Source organism: Bactrocera dorsalis, chromosome 3 (assembly GCF_023373825.1).
Source record: "Bactrocera dorsalis isolate Fly_Bdor chromosome 3, ASM2337382v1, whole genome shotgun sequence".
NCBI classification, from domain to species: Eukaryota; Metazoa; Arthropoda; class Insecta; order Diptera; family Tephritidae; genus Bactrocera; species Bactrocera dorsalis.
This window is the reverse complement of record NC_064305.1, coordinates 81704583-81723884: the sequence shown is the minus strand read 5'-3', so window position 1 is coordinate 81723884 and position 19302 is coordinate 81704583. Positions and strand designations below refer to the sequence as shown.

General features: G+C 37.3%; 1 protein-coding gene across 2 annotated transcripts in view; it reads left to right on the top strand.

The window, feature by feature from the left end:
• The window catches only part of LOC105230035 (uncharacterized), a 148604-nt gene that overhangs the window by 25592 nt on the left and 103710 nt on the right, over nt 1–19302 (top strand). Inside the window, exon 1 of one of the 2 annotated variants that reach the window (XM_049450740.1) lies at nt 5995–6135. The exons of the other annotated variant lie outside the window; for it this stretch is intronic. Coding sequence (XP_049306697.1) covers nt 6100–6135 — 36 coding nt within the window. The 5' untranslated portion in view covers nt 5995–6099. Of the gene's footprint in view, nt 1–5994; nt 6136–19302 lie in introns of those variants that run through there. 2 annotated transcript variants of the gene reach the window in all.

Here is a 19302-nt window from a genome sequence, read left to right as displayed (position 1 = left end):
GACCCCAATCGGCGCGATGGTCGATCGACGGATTTCTCTTTCTCCTTTTAACAACTACCAATGATTTTAATTAAAATAAAGAAAAAATCAGTAGCTAAGTCTCGAAAAATGATCTGTTGTTGTTTTGATCACTTATTTGGAAGGGAAAACGGCGCGAACACTAATGGCAGTCATGTACGCGAGAAGGAAGTCAGAGAAAATCTGTAACCTCGATTTATTTAAAGTATTAACTACTTACTGGTTGCCGACTTATTTACACCGTACAACAAAAACAACAAAACTACCACGCATCGACACAAGTATGGTAAGGGACTTACCAAGCGTATAAGTGACTTAAGTGCGCGCCATAATAATAACAACAAACAGATCAACGGTGGGGAAAAAATCGCATTGCATGAAGGCTTAAGCTCCAGACATGATCGTGCAAACTATCAGCGAATTCAAGACGCTTTCATGTGGATTTCGTTTTTTTGTTGTTTTTTGCTAAGTGGACGACGGCACGCAGTGGGGGAAAAGAGAGCGGTGTGTTGTTCATAGCAGATGGGCGGACACGCTGTTGGTTGTCGCCCTCCACAGTGTCTAGGCTTCTACGTGCATACACACACACACACACCTGCATTTATGTGACTGGAAAAGTAAACAAAGATCAGTTCATAAGACGCTCAAGTTGGCTGCATTAGTTTGCCGATGGTCGCTTGCCGGTTGGCTGTTCGTAGTTGGCGACCACCGATAGCTAATGACCAACGTATGTAGATATACTCTACAGACTTCCAATGTATGTAACTACACATATACATTCAATATATGCATATGTATGTATGCTTAAGCGTTACATATGCGTCTGCTTTGCCGCCTGGGAGTAACAGGTGATCATAATGGCATAAGAGGTGATCATGCCAGCATATACAAAAGAGATTAAGTTTTTATAAGCTAAGAAAATGAATGAATGCCAATGGAAACTAAGCCGTATGTTTAAATACATGCATACATGTGTACATATGTATGAGTCAAGAGGCATAATAAACTAGCTGTGTATATGCGTGAAGCTTGCTTGTAGAACTTGGCGATCGTACGCGTTCACGGTGATCGTCATGTAACATGAGCAAGATCATAAGCGTGAGCGTGCACGGTAAAGGAGGAAGTGCTTTAATGTTTGGCGCAAAGTTGAGCTGCTTAACTAAATCCGGCTTAAAATCCGACACAAAATTAATGTCGCTGAGAAAAGAAGCCACCAGCAGCAACAGCACCGTCACCAGCGCTAGTCAACAATGTCAACGAACGTGTTGCGCTGTGTTAAATAGACGAGTAGTTGATCGTTGTGAAAGGGCTATTGCCTGATCGCAACAAAAGTCACACATTAGCGACAATATAATGAAAGAGAAAAAAGTGAAAAAATTTTAATTCAATTTAATAAAATGTGAGCGGAATGTGCGGGATAGCGAGTTTAGACGACTGAGGGTGTATATATTTCAAATTTATATTTTTTTTATTTTTAAGATTTTTTTTTTTAATTTTAAATTTTTGTTTTTGATTTTTAACAAATTTTTTTTAAATTTTTTGAAAATAACTTAACTGTCAACATTTTCGAGTGAGCTTCAAAAAAATCTAAAGCAACCCAAAACTGTTTAGCGACACGCAGATAACATCATTAATCAATCGACATTAAATTTATCCCGAATTTGAACCGAAGAGACTCTAAAGGCTGCTCATGCTTCACTAATTATGTCGCACATATCCTTATTACCATTACACCGCTATTCCTTTGTACCGTTGATATCAACTGATTATATCAACAGAAATTTTTTTTTGACAATTACATTCCAACAAATTAGCTATCAACCCGTCACGATCACCGCGAGTTGCACATGACCCTTAGCTACTAGCTCATACTCGTACATGAAGTTTTGATCGGCGGGAAACCTATGATCATAGCTTAGGTAAATAGAAGCTGTAGGACAGAAAGCGGCAAGGTATAATTTATCTAGTAATACGATCGTGTCACCGTAATCAACGCACATTATAGGATTATGTAGACAAATCTCTCAAGTAACTACATACAAATAAACGAACATTGAAGCAAAACAAAGGAAATGTGGTAATAGGATGAAATGTGCGCAAGGAAATGAGTAAGGAATTTGCGTAGAACGCAGAGTGATCTTCAGCTCATACAAAGATAAAGGGTGATTTTTTAAGAGCTTGATAACTTTTTTAAAAAAAAAAACGCATAAAATTTGCAAAATCTCATCGGTTCTTTATTTGAAACGTTAGATTGGTTCATGACATTTACTTTTTGAAGATAATTTCATTTAAATGTTGACCGCGGCTGCGTCTTAGGTGGTCCATTCGGAAAGTCCAATTTTGGGCAACTTTTTCGAGCATTTCGGCCGGAATAGCCCGAATTTCTTCGGAAATGTTGTCTTCCAAAGCTGGAATAGTTGCTGGCTTATTTCTGTAGACTTTAGACTTGACGTAGCCCCACAAAAAATAGTCTAAAGGCGTTAAATCGCATGATCTTGGTGGCCAACTTACGGGTCCATTTCTTGAGATGAATTGTTGTCCGAAGTTTTCCCTCAAAATGGCCATAGAATCGCGAGCTGTGTGGCATGTAGCGCCATCTTGTTGAAACCACATGTCAACCAAGTTCAGTTCTTCCATTTTTGGCAACAAAAAGTTTGTTAGCATCGAACGATAGCGATCGCCATTCACCGTAAACGTTGCGTCCAACAGCATCTTTGAAAAAATACGGTCCAATGATTCCACCAGCGTACAAACCACACCAAACAGTGCATTTTTCGGGATGCATGGGCAGTTCTTGAACGGCTTCTGGTTGCTCTTCACCCCAAATGCGGCAATTTTGCTTATTTACGTAGCCATTCAACCAGAAATGAGCCTCATCGCTGAACAAAATTTGTCGATAAACACATTTCGAACCGAACACTGATTTTGGTAATAAAATTCAATGATTTGCAAGCGTTGCTCGTTAGTAAGTCTATTCATGATGAAATGTCAAAGCATACTGAGCATCTTTCTCTTTGACACCATGTCTGAAATCCCACGTGATCTGTCAAATACTAATGCATGAAAATCCTAACCTCAAAAAAATCACCCGTTATATACATACATAACATATAGTAACAACGCACCTTTTCATTCAACTCATATGTTTGTTGCGTGTAAACATCGCACTGCCATGTTGTCAATTGGAACCCAAAGATCGAATTGCTGTTGATTTGACAAATGTATAGAAATTATCATGCACAGTCAAACAGTTAAGCAAGAAATCTATAAATACGTATTTATGCACTTTTATTTGTTTGTACGCGAGGTAAAAGGATATGGCTTACCAAAGATGCGTATATGTGCAACTGTACACACATCTGTATATTTTTACAAACGTGGAGATTAGACAGCCTAATAAGATTAAAATTTGTCATACCTTCATAAATAAATATATCCTTACACACACATATGTAAGTATGTTCATGCATATTTCCTTGCCGCATCACACACTTGCGTGCTTTATAAAAGGAAGTCGCCGGAATCTAATACAAGAGAAAGGAAGTGCTCCAGGCACTACTGCGGCTTAGTTAGTAAAAAAAATGTGTACTTATGTCAATGAATCATGCTGTTATGCTTAAGGATATACAATTCACAGCGTAGATATATGTACATGAATAATAGTTATATGGGTATATGTGAAAGTCTTTATACGTAAAAAGAAGAGGGTATATTTAGATGTTTGAAAATATGTTTTTTAATATATTAAAAATATTAAAATTATAGTTTTAAAAACAAAATTTTTATAAATATTTTCTTCTAATAATATTTAATTGAAAGAGAAGTTATTCTTTAAATATATTTAATAAGTTATGCGAGCCTAGCACCATAAAATACCTAAGTTTTGCATTTTATTCTGGGAGTGATGAAAAACACACGAATTTCTTACTTTCCGGCTTTACCAGACAAAAAATAGCTTTATATTTACATTTTGTTATAAAAGTTAGATTATTGGGTCAACTCTCGGAGTCACCTTTTTCAGAGAACCTCGTCTGGCGACAGTGATTTTAGCAACTCTTGATATCTTAAACCAAATAACAGGAGAAGTCGTCAACTCCGGTTCCAGCGAAGCCATAATACTCTTCACAAATAGAAATGATTCGATACAAGAGCTAAATTTTGATCATTCAGTTTGTATGACAGCTATATTTTATAGAAGTTCGACCTAAACAATTTCTAAAGACATTGCATCACTGCCTTAGTCAATACGAGTAGATTAGGTTATACTGATCGGCTATCATGCCATACATATTGTAGATCTATTGCTCTTTAGTAATGCCAAATGGAGGTTCAGCTCAATTTGAAGTTAAGAATTTGTTACACAAAACATCAACGTATTTTGCGAACTTTAAGGGAGGCTTAATGAAGCTCTAAGATACTTCGGTTAGTTTCTAGATAGTGCTGGACAAAGGCATATGAGGTGTTCAGCGTCTCTCTCATGGTAACTTCTCTGCATTTTCTGCATGTATCGTTATCACTTATGCCCATTCGACCGCATGTGATACCACTTGGTTGTGACCTGTCAAGAGGCCAACAGCCGTCTTCTTAGTAAATTATATATAATTTTAGTGATTTTCGTGTTTCCTGTACTTATCCGGTAATCATACAGACGCAAGTTTTGGCAATCTTATCAGCCGCATCGTTTCCCGGAACTCCTTTGTAGCCTGGAACCTAGTATAATATATATGCAGCCGCTTTTCGGCAGCCACTAAATCTACTGCTTCCCTGTTTCTAAGGACATTCTCCTGACATAATGCGATGGGAGATTATTGCTTTAAGAGCTGCTTTTTTTTTTGTTTTTTTTTTTATAGTAGGGGGAAGCATCGAAAGCCGGAGTGCGGAACTTTAATCCGCTAAACCTAACCTACTCCCAACTCAAGACTCTCCCACGGGACCACCGATTAAGTATTACTTCGTGGGAGGGACAGGACATTTAAGTCTCCTCTATCGTGCGGGCTGACGGACGCCTAATTTGTTCAAAAAGTCTCAATTTTGTCATTATGGATGCTGACGCTTCACTGACAGCTTTCCGGCTTTCTCTTTTTAACAACATCCACCTATTTTTCACATGAGTTATGTTGACCCGCAATTTCTATCACATTCGTGGCCTCGCTGGTCATTTGTTGCACCTTATCAATAGCCTTTCTTGGCTTTTTGTGGGCGGTAGTTCTCCCGAAACTTCTCGCAGTCGCTTTGGGGTATTCGTCTCTTTGAAAATATGAGAAAGCTGTGTTGCTTTCTCAACCATAGTTTTTTTCACCGGTTTCTCGGCTTTATTATATAAGCACATTATGCTACTGAGTAAATCGCGCATTGCCTGGTTTGCGTGTCTTTGACCAGCCATCATATTTTCTAATTCTTTAATTTTGCAAACCCAACTTGTTGAAAAAGTTGGGGGCTTCATTATTTAGTGATTTCTCTTCACCTTTGCTTGCCCGGTCAGTAGTTTCACTAAATGTTGATCCGTAAGCGGTGGATTCTTCATTTCTGCTTTTTGGGGGCGTTCTCAGAATTTTCGAATTCCTCCGAAAAGGATTTTCAGGTGTACGCCTCATACTATTCTCGGAGGCCATACCTCAGTGAGAAAATAGTTTGGGTACACCTGTAAGAGAGTACGTTCAGTCCCTACCGCCAAAACCTAACTTATATTATAAATGGTTGGCAATGCCTAAACCAAAAGCAAAACGAAATGGAGAAAAAAGCGGAAAAGAGAAAACGGAGAACAGCTGATCGATCAAAGCAAAAACGGCAAATTAAAAATAAGCGCACGTTTGATTCGCTGTTATTAGGGGAAACAAAAAGTCATTACCGAAAAATTTGGAAATTTGCCGCGAAAAGGGGCAGGTTTTGCAAATAACCCCCTTTAAGTTAAATTGTACTTATCTATTTCTTTGGGTTTAATATCCACTTGAATCGTCCGGAATTCCGGTAAGTCCTAGCACAAAAAACCAGTGTTTTCACTGTGAAACACTAGGATTATTCAGCGAATAATCCAAGAGCGTAAAAAAAACGCGTCCACTTCACTCAACACTGCATACATATATGCATGTGTGTGTTAAGAGCTGCCTGGCCATCGACGTAAGTATATATTTATCCTTAGGCAATAACCCATGCCAAAATTTATAAAAAAAAAATCTCGCAAAAAAAAGTTTTTCATTCTAGAACTTAATTCCGATCGTTCAGTTTGTATGGAAGCTATATCATAGAGTGGCTCGATAACAGCGGTTCTGACAAATAAACGGCTTCTTTAGTAGAAAACGACATGTAAAAAATTTCAAATAGATATCTCAAAAACTCAAACTTTGAATTCAAAATTTTTTTTATAAAAAAATTCGTAAACAACTATTATGCCTTATTCAAGTGGTCTTCCATCAAAATAGTCAACATTTTGTTAATTTTTTATTTTTTATTTTTTTGTTTTTCATTTAAATTTTTTTAAGTCAGCCAGCGATAACAGCCATTTTGCTGTTCCAACTACTAAGAGCTTAGCCTTAATCACAATAAATCCGACTAATTAATGCCAAATTTCGTTTTATTTTTGCGTTGTTTACTTTATTGTGAAATCCCTCTTAATCAATCATATTAACTTACAAATTCCCCACATCGTATGTATGTAATAAATTAATAAATTCCTTGGATGCCACCAGTTAGCGGCTCCATTGAAAATTAAGACACCTGGTAAAGTTAAAGCTAAAAATTTCATATATTTGTTGTTATTGTTTGCATGCAAGTTTTATCTTCGAAAAAACAACATGAACTTAGAATCAGCACCGTGGTGGTCAATTGTCAATAACGGCATTAATTCTTGGGTCTTGTGATAAGGTCGCGGTGCAAGGGTGGCATATATGCGAAGATTTGTATGTATGTATTTTGTGAAGCGATTAGATTAACCCCTAACAATTCTATCATAAACAACTTTAACATACATATGTATGTAGATGTGTGACTTTTATTGATAGATGGAAAGAACGAAGCAGCAGTGGAAAAACATACACACATAAGTTCTATTTTTGCTTGAATTTAAATTCAAGTGGTTTTAAGAATCACACACCCACACTCACTTACACATACATGTCAAACTTTGTTAAATGAGTTGCTAATGAGATTTTGATAAAAAAATATTCAACTATAAAACTCAATTTATTATATTTGTGTAAATATTTACCTTCGACGCCGTATCAGCTTTAGCTATATTTGGGTAATGCCTTGTGTTGGTGTGCTTAATTATTACTTTTTTATCGTGGATATACAAATCGCTCACTCATAGCTATATCTGCAATTGTTTGTATGTGTGTGTTTATCGTATAAGCCGTTATAAGCGTAAACTTCGTAGCTGTCACGTTAATAAGAAATTGATTAGATTTGTGTTTATATCCCAAGCAGAAGTGTTAAGCTTTTAGAACTTATAATTTTTTTATTTTAAAATTTTATTTGCTGATAAAATACGTTATAAAAGAAGGTGACTTATATGAATCTGAGTACACGTGGATATATCTGAAACGCAAAAACTTAAAAAATACCTCTAACAAGACATAAATGAAGAATGTCATATTTGATATTGATTGACTGAATTTTGACCTGCTTTAATTTTTTTTTATATAACCCTTTATATTGGGTAGTCGAAAAAGTCTTTTCGTATTTCTAATCAAATTTTAAGTTTTTTATATTTATAATAATAAATAAATATATAATTATGTATGTACCATTTTGGTGTACCACTTTTTGCCATTTCTGCGGTAGAGACATTATGCTATCAGTGTAAAACTTTCACCAATGTAAATCGAAATTTCCAGAACGGAAGTGTACAAACCATTGTCGTGCTACACGAACTGATACAGCATCGTCTCCGTAAACTTCACTTCAGACAGTTCATTGGTGGCTTGCGTGACATTCTTCCCTTTTATATACAAAAATTTTATATATTTTATAGCGAATTTCTTCATTATTTTCACTTGTTTTTGCTCAGTTGTATCTTTTTTTTCAACTTTCCTAAATTTAATTTTTTTGGATAAATGAAGCTTAGAATTTCACCTTTCCAACACTATATGGTGTGACACAATGTGATTGGTAGCACTGGAGATATACGACTACAACGACATCTATTGACAAAATACGAAAATACTTTTTCGACTACCCTATATGTATGAAAAAATTGATTTTTTTTTTTTAATTCAGAAAGATTATTTACACTTAGAAACCCGAAATATTTCAAATTTGAAAACTTTTATTTTATTTTTTTTATTTATATTTATAATATCAAAAGCACTAAAGCTTAATATCGTCATTTTTATACTTGGAGTATTAAAAGAAAATACTAATATCTTTATTTCTCACTTGGAATTAATTTTTTTAGCAATACTCTTTCTACTCTTTCAAGTGCATGCAATCACTCATATTTCACAACTTCCCCACCGTCGGATATCTATGTACATACATACATATATGTACCTACAAAAAATAGATAAGCCACGCTCATTAGTATTTATTTAAGTGCAAGTGATTATTCATATGATAATCGGAATCATGCCCTTGCCACTATTAAATTAAATTATTTTATGTGTTCCTCTACAATCATAAAGCAATATCGACAGTTTTGCTTGCACGCGCATGTATGTGTGTGTTTGTGTGGTTTCTAAGCATGAAAAAACGCTAGCTTTATCGCCAATTTGCGTGTTAGCAGCGTTCATCTTTACCCCTCACCAAATTTGTGCAACCACACCAGGTGACAAGTTTGCACCAAACAATGTCATATGTTCGCATGTGTGTGTGTGTGTATGTGTAACTAAGTACAAACGCTCGTGTAAAGCAGGTGAACAAAGTGAATAGACAGCTTTGAGTTCGCATTTATTTGTGCGACTGGGATTGCGCCGGCTAGTCGCTGTGATTGCATGCGCTTACCCAAGAGCTTATCTGTCGCAGTCTGGTCGTGAGTGCGAAAACGAAAACAAAAATCGAGATAAAACGCGTGTGGAGCGGTGTACACCCCCGCCTGCAAATTGCATGTTATCTTTACCTAATCCAGTTCCGCTTTTACTTTTGTATGTTTTTTCACATGTGCGCTTCCCCTGTATTTTCTGCGTTCCTTCACTTGGATGGGTCCGTATTTGCCTAGATGTAACTGTTATTTATTGTATTGTCATTCGTTTCATTACGAGCTCAACTCAATCTTTTGCAAAATATTTATTTAAACTTTTATGGTGGACTCTCATTTTTAGTCTGATCTCCAACACTGTTATCATTACAACGTTTAATTCTGCTTAAACTTCTCATATTATCGTATCAGCTTAATGTAATTATCTTTGAATATATTGGGGGCGTTTTAATATGAGTATTGTTGGGTATTAATCAATGGTCGTTAATATTTTTTTTATTTTTTTTCGTTGTATTATTGTGAAATTTGAGGAATTGTAGCGGATTTTAAAATATTTCCAAAATTATCTTTAATTCTAATATAGTATTTAGAATTTCCTGCAGAAAATGCAAGACGCAAGAACATTTTCTATGCCTTTGTCCAGCACTATCTAGAACTCGACTGAATTATATAAATAGGAGCTTCGGAGTTCAAGGGACTGGATGAGTTATGAAACATAGAAATCAGGTCACCTAATTACAAGGAGTATGTAATCATATTGAATGACCTTTTAAGTTCATGTATTCAAAAAATTAATGTTACGGAATGAAATTTAGGAAAAGAAAAATATACCTACTTTAAACTTGCCTTTCAAAATTATTTTTTTTTAAGGTCAAATTCTAGATTAACAGTAACCACATATGAAATAAAATTTAAATGAGTTTTGATTTTAAAGACTCACATTAACATTTTCCTCTTTTCGAAAAAGCCCTAAAAACTAGATTTGTGTAAAATCTCAAATGTAAAAAATCCTTCACTAAAATTTTCCATACTTATTTCATGGGAAAAGAAACTTGCGACCATCAATTTTCTATTGCTTACGTTTTTAACAGATATTTGTAATGCTTCACATCATTCTTCTTGATATTACTCGACAAATGAAGATCTTATATATTCTTTTAGAGGTTAGGTCAGTTTAAGATTTCAAAAAAAACCAAACTTTTACAATTCGTTTTGGAACTGAGAAAAATGAATAAAACATATCTCTTTTACGCGTCATTAAGCAAGTATTTGAGAGTCTAAACATTTTTTATTGGTATTTTAGCACAAAACGGATCGTCGTATCAAAGGTAATGACCTCATTTGGACACCTTTGAAGGATGGTCCATTTTTGTATTATAAAACTCCTAAATAATGAACTCTAGACTTTTAAACATCGATAATGCGTTTTGAGTAAACCACCAATTTGTTAAGCCTCCCCAGCTGCTAACTTTACTGAGGGGTTGTTAAGGAGATATTTCAGTCTCAGTGCGGCAAAAGTTGGACAGTTGAGTAGAAGTGCCGTGACTTATTTATCTCACTTTTCTCCAAACAGATTTGGTATTATGTATAGGACAAGATAACTGATACTGCTGATACTGGTTTTATGCGAAAGACATATCTTCCCGAAAAAAATCTTTAAAGTTTTACATTTTGATGTTTTATTAAGGGTTTTTCTCTAACTTAAGTTTTTTCCAGGTCATGGTTTCCAGTCCTGCAACGAGCGCGCTCGGCTTGATTGGTTTATTGCTCACCGAACTCTGTACTTATACTTTCATAGACGTACGTACTTCGCCCGTTATTCCTGAAATTCCTGAAAAGCACTGTTTTATGCAAGATAATTTGTTAGCGGCCATTATCATTACTTCCCAAACGAAGTAATTTTTCAAGTTAATTTTATGATTTATTAAATTCATATCAAAATTTGTAATTAAAAACAAATTTCCTCTAATTTATTAGTGTGATATTTTACTTTTCGCATAAAATAATAATATACTTCCCTTTGCGATTACGCAAGTTCCCGCTCTTGCGGTGTTGCCCCAAAACATATGGCCGACCTAACCCAACAGCCAACGCGCAATGCTTACAGCAACATTATTATAATATTCAAGGTTAGACAACAGTGCATCGTTTTTGTATAATTTACAATTACCTACAAGTTGACATTTACGAGCTGCCTGACTGACGGCCTGACGCTACTCTCATAGCCAAACGTGAGTATATGTCGCTTATAAAAAATGTTGTTTTTTTCTGTTTTGTTTTTGCAGCGCACATTGCGTTTTTTAAATCTATCTGATAGCATCTTCACTGTCGTTGTGGCACCCTCCCTTTATTAGCCGTTTGCTGTTGGTCTTTCTTACTTCTCATTTCGCTTGTGTTGTTTTTGTTTTTTTGCGTATTTTCGTTCATACGACAGTTGCTTTCCACCCTCTATTTGCTGAGCGCGCGTCATACAAAACATTTAACACATATGCCAATAACACAAATTGTTGTTATAAACAACAACAACACTGCTAATAATACAAATATGCTAGCTGCTTACATACGAACACGCCGCGCTCTTAAGGGGCAGCGTCATAGGCCTCGGGCGCTTTCATGCGCCTATTTTCCCTTGCTAGCATAAGCACATACACGCACATTCATACGCTCAGAGCGTGTAAACAGGTGTATTGGCCAGTCAAGTGGGGATGGTTGGTTGGTCTGTGCGCCAGCCAGTTGATCGAACAGTTGCTTTGCATGCATGTTGCACCATTACTATCGCCACTTTGGCTTTCCACACAGCCACATGCTGCGCTCGTTGCTGCATTTTCCAAGCGTTCATTCTCGCTTTCAGCGCGTGTGTGTGTTTTTTCAAGCAGTAAGATTGTTATTAATTGCATCTGTATACACTACCATCATTATTTGCCTCCACGGCTGATAGCAAAAAAGAAGATAGCATTGTTTTAGCGCGGGAAGTGGCACTTCTGTGCGGTTGCAACCTCAGAGACACACACATACATTCAAACATATACATGCTCCAACAACTGTGGCTGCAAATGTTTTTGTTTAATTTTTTTTTAATTTGTGTTTGCAGTTGCATTTTCCGGCGCCTCCCGATAGATTTTTTTCCATCTTGTCATTTCACCTTTCGTATGCAACCAGAGCCCCAATATGTGTGCGTGTGTGCGCATGTGTGATTTTGATAACAGCAGCGGCAAACAAAAAGCCTACAGTTACGAATGGGCAGTTACAGCAGCGTCAGCAACAGCAGCAACAACAACAATCATAAGCGAATAGTAAATAAAACATTTGTGCCACTTCCTCTGTTGCCTCATTTGTTGCATTGCTTTTGTGTGTATGTTTGCCGGTGTGCTTGAGTTTCCTTTCGCGTTCTTCCGGTATCTTCTTATCACATTTTTTCTATGCTCCCTCCTTGTTGTCTGTCGCTGCTGCTGACTGTTTTATTCTTTGCCTTTATTTTCATTTCAATTTCACTTTTTGTTGTAATATCCTGTTCACTACAAACGAATGACACAATTTCGTTTTGTCATCCAGCTATCCAGCTGCTGCAATGTGACCCGCCACCATTCACACACACTTAAGCGCATGCTTGCTTTGCAACGGCAACTTATCTACGGTTTGTGTTTGGTTGTTTGGTTGCATCGGTTTGTTTGCTTGCCCCGCATGCCCGGTAGCTACTTTCATTCATTAACTCACCTACTGCCGGATGATTGATCTCTCGTTTTTTCTTGTTGTTGTTTGCTTTGTGTGTAATTGTAGCTCATCTTAACCTTTGACTTGTTGTTGTTGCTGTTGCATGTGCAGCGCTTGTCTCTGCTTGCATGTCCGTAAATCCTTGAGAGATCGTTTGCGTTCGTTTTTTCCTTGCTGACGATCATCATAAATTACGGGATAATCTGACGTGAGCGCATTTTCGGGTGCGTCAATTGCTTTTGAATTGGTGGCATTGACATATGCATGCGCGTATTTGGTAGTTTCAAAAAATGTTTTCAAAAATGTGTGAACACAGGCACGATAAATGTCTCATTTCAAGTTAGTTTTTGGGTACGTGCATGCATGTGTAAGTGAGGAAATCGATCCTTCGTTGTCGCACTTTTAGGTTATAACTACACAATTGGTTGTCATGATAACGTCGCTACTGTTTTTGCTTTTTTTCTAGGGATTTTTTTATTGACTTGAAATTATTCTTGAAAAAAATATAAGAAACTCACAAATACCGTTTGCTACAGTAATGCGAAAAGTTAAAAAATTGAATCTAATTTTTTAAAAATGTTTAGATATTTTTAAAATATATCCTTAGAAATCCAACGAATAGAAATATTGCTAGATATCCCAAAATTTTGAGGCCAAACATCTCTTTTTGGTAAAAGCAGTTTTTCTTTCCTTAGTAAGGGGGTAATCTATGTTATAGGTCTGAATTTCTAGAAAGTAGCGGTACATTCTCCCAACGAACTGTTCATATTGCACCACAATAGTATATAGTCGGCATGCAAACTGATCGATAAAAATCAAGTCTTTGTATGGAAAACTTTTTGAAAATATTTTTTAGATCGAATCACTAACTCATATAGCTTCCATACAAACTTAACGATCAAAATTATGTGTAAATTTTCTTATTTGAAGGGTGTTATATTTTGTTTTACTGTCTGCAATAAGAATTCGAAAAACCGATTATTCGAATATCTGGTTTGTAACCGTTAGCATAAATACTAACCGGTTAATATTTATGTTTCAACTATTCGAATATTTACAGGTTGATATTCATACTAACAGTTACAAACCGGATATTCGAAAAATCAGTTTTCAGGTTATTCTAATAATTTTAAGTTGTTCTATTGCGACCGTTCGAATTGTTGATTTGCTGTCAGTATTCGAATAAATGAACAGTTAAACGGATAGTCGGAAATTTACGACTTTCCGTATACTGCAAAATTAATCTAATCCAGTTAGTCGAATACGAAGAACTCTAGTCTGCAATAATGAATATATTTTCCGGAAAAATACGATTTCGCGAGGTCTTCGAAATATATATACATGACCGCAATAACTCCTACATTCCAGCCAAATCTTTACTTCAAGGTGATTTTTCACGCTTCTAAAAAAAAAACAGAAATTACTCCAAACCTGGAGAATCTGTGGATAGAGCTTAAATCGAAAAAGTCCGACCAATGCTTTTGCCCTTCTCCTGGTAGTTGATGCAGAACACGACCTGTAAGTTCCACAAAATTGTTGCCATCACCTTACTCACTGAAAGCCAGTCTTCAGCTTCTTCGGATTTATGTTTTATTGACGTTCAGAAACTCCTTTGTATTGCACTTAAACAGTGGGTGTAAAATCGCCTCAGGTTTCCTATTTTGTCTGCAGTTCGGTGTTGAACCATTTTGCCCTTCTCCAGGTAGTTGATGCAGATCACGACCTGTAAGTCCCAGAAAATGAAGGGCATCTCCTTTCTGACCGATATACCAGTCTTGAACTTCTTTAGAGTCATGTTTTATTGAAATTCAGAAACCGTTTCGTATTGCACATAAACAGCGGGTGTAAAATTGTCTCAAGGCTCCACTTATGTCCTGAGTAGGTTAACGTGGCACCCTGACAGTTTTGACATGGAAAATTTTCACTCTGTATATGACTAACACTTTTGAGATACCGACAGAAGATAGGGGACTAATGTCGCGATATTCTCAAGGATAGCTGTTTTCGGTACACCTGAGACTGACTCATCAAAACCGATCTGTGACCACGTTGAAATTTGCTGAATAAATTTCTGACACTCGTTATCGAAGAAGAAGGTTGTTTCTGGCAACAACAAAGAACTGAAGCTCCTGCCGATATCACTCTTTTCTAAAAGGATGAGACGCGTATTCTTCCTTAAAATAAAACTATGAGCCCGATTCGGCTCATGACAGTGACAGTCTACGAAAATGTAGTATCGAATAGCAAGGTTTTCTTGCGAAATTATGGACCAACCTTGTAGCGTCGGATTCGTCTCAAGAAAGGGGTTTCCTGCGAAAATATTATTCGCTCTTGTTGTTACAAATAATGACTTCATAAACGCATATTTATCTATATTTTCATCTTTAAGCAATGAAAACACTGCTTCTAAGTAAACTCTAACATAAAGTATTAAACGTAAATATGTAAAAATAAATTTTTAAGCTTTTTTGTTTAAACTCCGCCAAAATAGAGCAATTAGCTTGCCGCCGAAAATATGTGAATGTCTAACACTCAAGATTAGAAAAAAGAGGACAACACAAAAGCAAATAGCGGGAAATGTGCACATAAAATATGCGATTCTTCAGAACACATGCTACAAGATTTGCGTGCGTTACACGCACCGCCATGCCACAGAGGCGTCTCGGATGCAGCAGCACTTGACTTTTCACTCTAATTTTTCTGCACAATTTTGTTGACAATTTACTGTTGTAAACACATAAAAATTACTTAGTTGTGTTTAGTGCGTTAATAATGCGAAGTGCCGCGGCAGGGAAGAGCCTATGCGCGCCCAGTGGGCGTCAACGGGAAACATTGAAACTGCAGCGGCGGCGGGTTGACAAACCTTTAATAGCTTCAATATGTCAAAAATCGGCAAAAACTAGTAGTGAACACATAAAACTGGCGACGTGTTGTCAACCAAATTTTTTGTTTTGTTGTTTCTGCTTGCCATTGTGCACTTACCACATCTGTTGCACGCAACTTGTCAACGCAGCGACACAGGAAGGGCGCAGAATGAACGTACAAAAAGTGTTGCAGGCGCAGCAGCAAAGTACTGTGAAGTAATTGGGCAATAAAATTAATTCGCGCCAATGAATAAAAAGCGAAGTTGCAGGGTGAAATGTGCGCGGCGTTTGTATAGATGCGCGTTGAATGCAAAATAAATAAAATTGCGCGCATAAAAGTCATATGAAACATAGAAATCAAAAGACTTTTCACATTAAACGCCTTTTTTCTGCATTCGATTCTGATACGAAGGTGTGACACAGTAGCGGCGTCAGCGCAACTGACAACAAAATATGTGTGTTTGTGCAACGCTGCGCTATGTGCAACATGCTACATGCGTTGGCATCTGATGATCACCATTAATGCACCTGCGCCTCCTGCCTGACGCCACCAGCCTTAGTGCGTCGCGCGACTAGTAAAGCGCTGCCTGCAAGCGGCAACCGGCTGCGCGTTGTGCGTAAGCATTTAATTTGCGCGCCGCACATTAAAGTTGCGCGCATAGTTTCCGCTGTCTTTATGGTACAGCTGCAATGGCTAGAAATGCCGCGCGCTGTGTGCGTATATGCCTGTGCAGCATGTTGCTGCAACATTTGCGCGTATGCATACTTACACTTACGCACAATTAGTTGCCGGCTTGACTGGCTGTCGAACGCGCTGTCTGTTTGTCTGTCTGTCTTGCTGTCGCTGCGTCTGCACATTTGCGACAGTTTCTGCGCACCTCATATCGCTTTAGCCGTCCGTCCGCGTGTCGCCTATTTTATTGCCGCTGCGACATTCGCTGCGCGCTCGCAATGTGAAATATGTTGGCAATGCGTTGCCTTTCTGTAATTGTCATTGTAAGCGTAAACCAAAATAAGCATAATAAAATAATATACATAATGAATTAAGTTAAAAATAAAATGTATTAAAAATAAAAAAATAAAAATAAAAAAAAATAATCTATATCAAATAGTTTGCGTCAAGAAGAGCTGCAGCAGCAAACACTTTCAGCATTGTTATGGCACTGGTATGGGCTGTCATTATGTCATGTTGGCGTGTTGCTTTGCTACGCATGAGCATTTGTTGTTGCCCCAACGGCAGCTAGACAGGCATTCAACACGGCACACAGCCAGCCATCCAACCAGCCAACCAGCCAGCCAGTCGGACAGCCAGCGCGTTGACAACAATTCGCAATGACAATCGCGTGCCATAATCATAAACGTTGCTTAAATGCGATCAAGCAGCAATGAGAAATATGTTGCTGACACCGCCGTTGGCAGCGGCTACCTTCCTACCGCTGCGGCTGGCTGTCGAACTGGCTGTCATCAAGCGTGTTTCGCTCCCCATGGCATGCGCACAGCTTTTATGGCTGCTTGTTGTTGCTTTAAAGCTGGTGTTGATATGCGCATGATCAGCATGATCATCGACATCACTTCGTTCCAATCACCGCCGCGATCGCTGTAAGCATCTTGCTTCTTGTACGTTCATTTGCTTGTCTGATTGCGTTTTGACGCTCGTGTTGTTCTTGTTGTTGGGAAATTATGTAGCTATGCATTTCGCTCATTTCGTTGCGACAGATTGCCTCATCTTTAAGCTCGCTCAGTTATGAGCGCTTATTGCTTGCGCCCATAAATGTGCATATGAAAATAGTTTTAATTACTAATTTTATGTACGTTGCCATTCATAAATTTTGCTTTATTGCTTGCCATAGCGGTGATCGCAAGTGACGTGTTCAGGCGTAGGCAGTAAGTGTTGAATAGTTGCTCTAAAAATGTGGCTGCTGCATGGATGTATGGATCGACAAATTTATATGAGATCTTGCTGAAAATCTCAACTGCTACTGGTCTGAATATGAAGTTAAAAAATTGTTAAAAACTTGGACTCTTGTTTAGAAAAGTTTGGACATTTCACACATCTTCAAGGCTAGTATTCATTATTGGATAATATGAATCCGAACAGGCCACGTCCAGCACGCACAAAAATATAGCAGCCGTATCAGAGTGTGTACACGAAGACCATGGAGAGTCCATTCGGTGCCATTCGCAGTAATTTGGACTAACGTATGTAACGACTTGACGCATTTTTCGTCGAGATCTTAAATTGAGACCGTACAAAATAGAGCTTATTCAAAAACTGAAGCCGCTAGACCTTCACAAGTGACATCACTACGTTCTATGGGCTCTTGAAAAGTTCCAAGAAGAGTCGCCGTTTCCCAGCCAAATTTTGTTCAACGAAGAGGCCTATTTCTGGCTGAATAGATATGTAAGCAATTGGGGGGAACAGCAACCTGTAGAGATTCAACAACTGTTTGTGCGCCGGTGGAATCGTCGTTCTGTATTTTTTCAAAAATGATGACGGTGAGAACTGTAAATGGCGACTGTTATCGCGACATGATAACCGACTATCTGATTCCTGGAATTGAAGCTCGTGTTCTCGGCGACATTTGATTTCAACAAGACAGCACCACTTCCCACACAACGCATCAATCAATGGATTTAATGAGAGATCACTTCGGTGAGCAGATAATTGGGTCGATTGATGGACCACCAAGAACGAGTGATATCACTGTTAGACTTTTCCTGTGGGGATATGTAACACCTGAAGCAAAACATCACGCATGTCATTCGCCAGTTATCAGTCAAAATGCTCGAACGAGTCATCGAAAATTGGACTCAACGGATGCACCATCTGAGAATTAGCCGCCACCAAAATTTGAAAGAGAAAGAGATAATCTTCATAAATAAATGCTGAAGAATGTTCTTTCAAATAGTACCAAACATTTCCAATTAAATTTGAAGTGTCTGTGTTTTTCCTTTAAAAAAGTAGGGAACCTCGAAATGGATCAAGGTATAGATATCCCTGTTGCTGTTCATGAGAATTCGGGAAATGGTTATATACTATATAATACTGGTTGGGCGCTTCCATCAAATACTTGCGAGAATGAGTCAGAAAGTGTTCGAAGGTGAGACTAACCTATAGCACCATAAAACAAGTAATTTTATCAGAAATAGAAGACGGTAATTATATAATGCCGACGGTTTGTCTCGTAGTGATATTGAGATAAAATAGATAGATAAATAGATATTGAGCCATAGTCGAAAATATTCTGATTTTCTTATTCACTTCTAAGATAACTTGGTAATCCATGAATACAGAACCATAAACTTGAGTGCTCCAAGCAACTTAAAACCCTTAAGCAATAAATGTAGTACTTATTTCACCGTTAAGATAAACAGATAAAGCTGTAGAGAAAGGAAAAGTTAGGTTATATATTGGCCAGCTGACAGCGTTCACTACTAGCTCTCATAAACATATGATGATGAAGGTCATACATGTACTTTCTTATATACATATTTAAAAAACCCATATAAGTTCATATGCATATCCTTTTCTATACATATTTGTTTATCTCATGCAAATATCTCTCATCTACTCCTACTGCAATAAAACTAATGACTCTTTACAGTTATGTTATTCATTTTCAAAGTCAAACCCTTTCTCTAACAACAAATAACTAATCAGACATTTCGTCTACGAACATAAATTTGCAAAAACAACAATCAAAATTTGAAAAAATGTTTGCACCAAAACCGGAAGCGTTCGTTAATTTCACTCCAATAGGTGGACACGCAGACAGACAGGAAGTTAACTTAATTTAG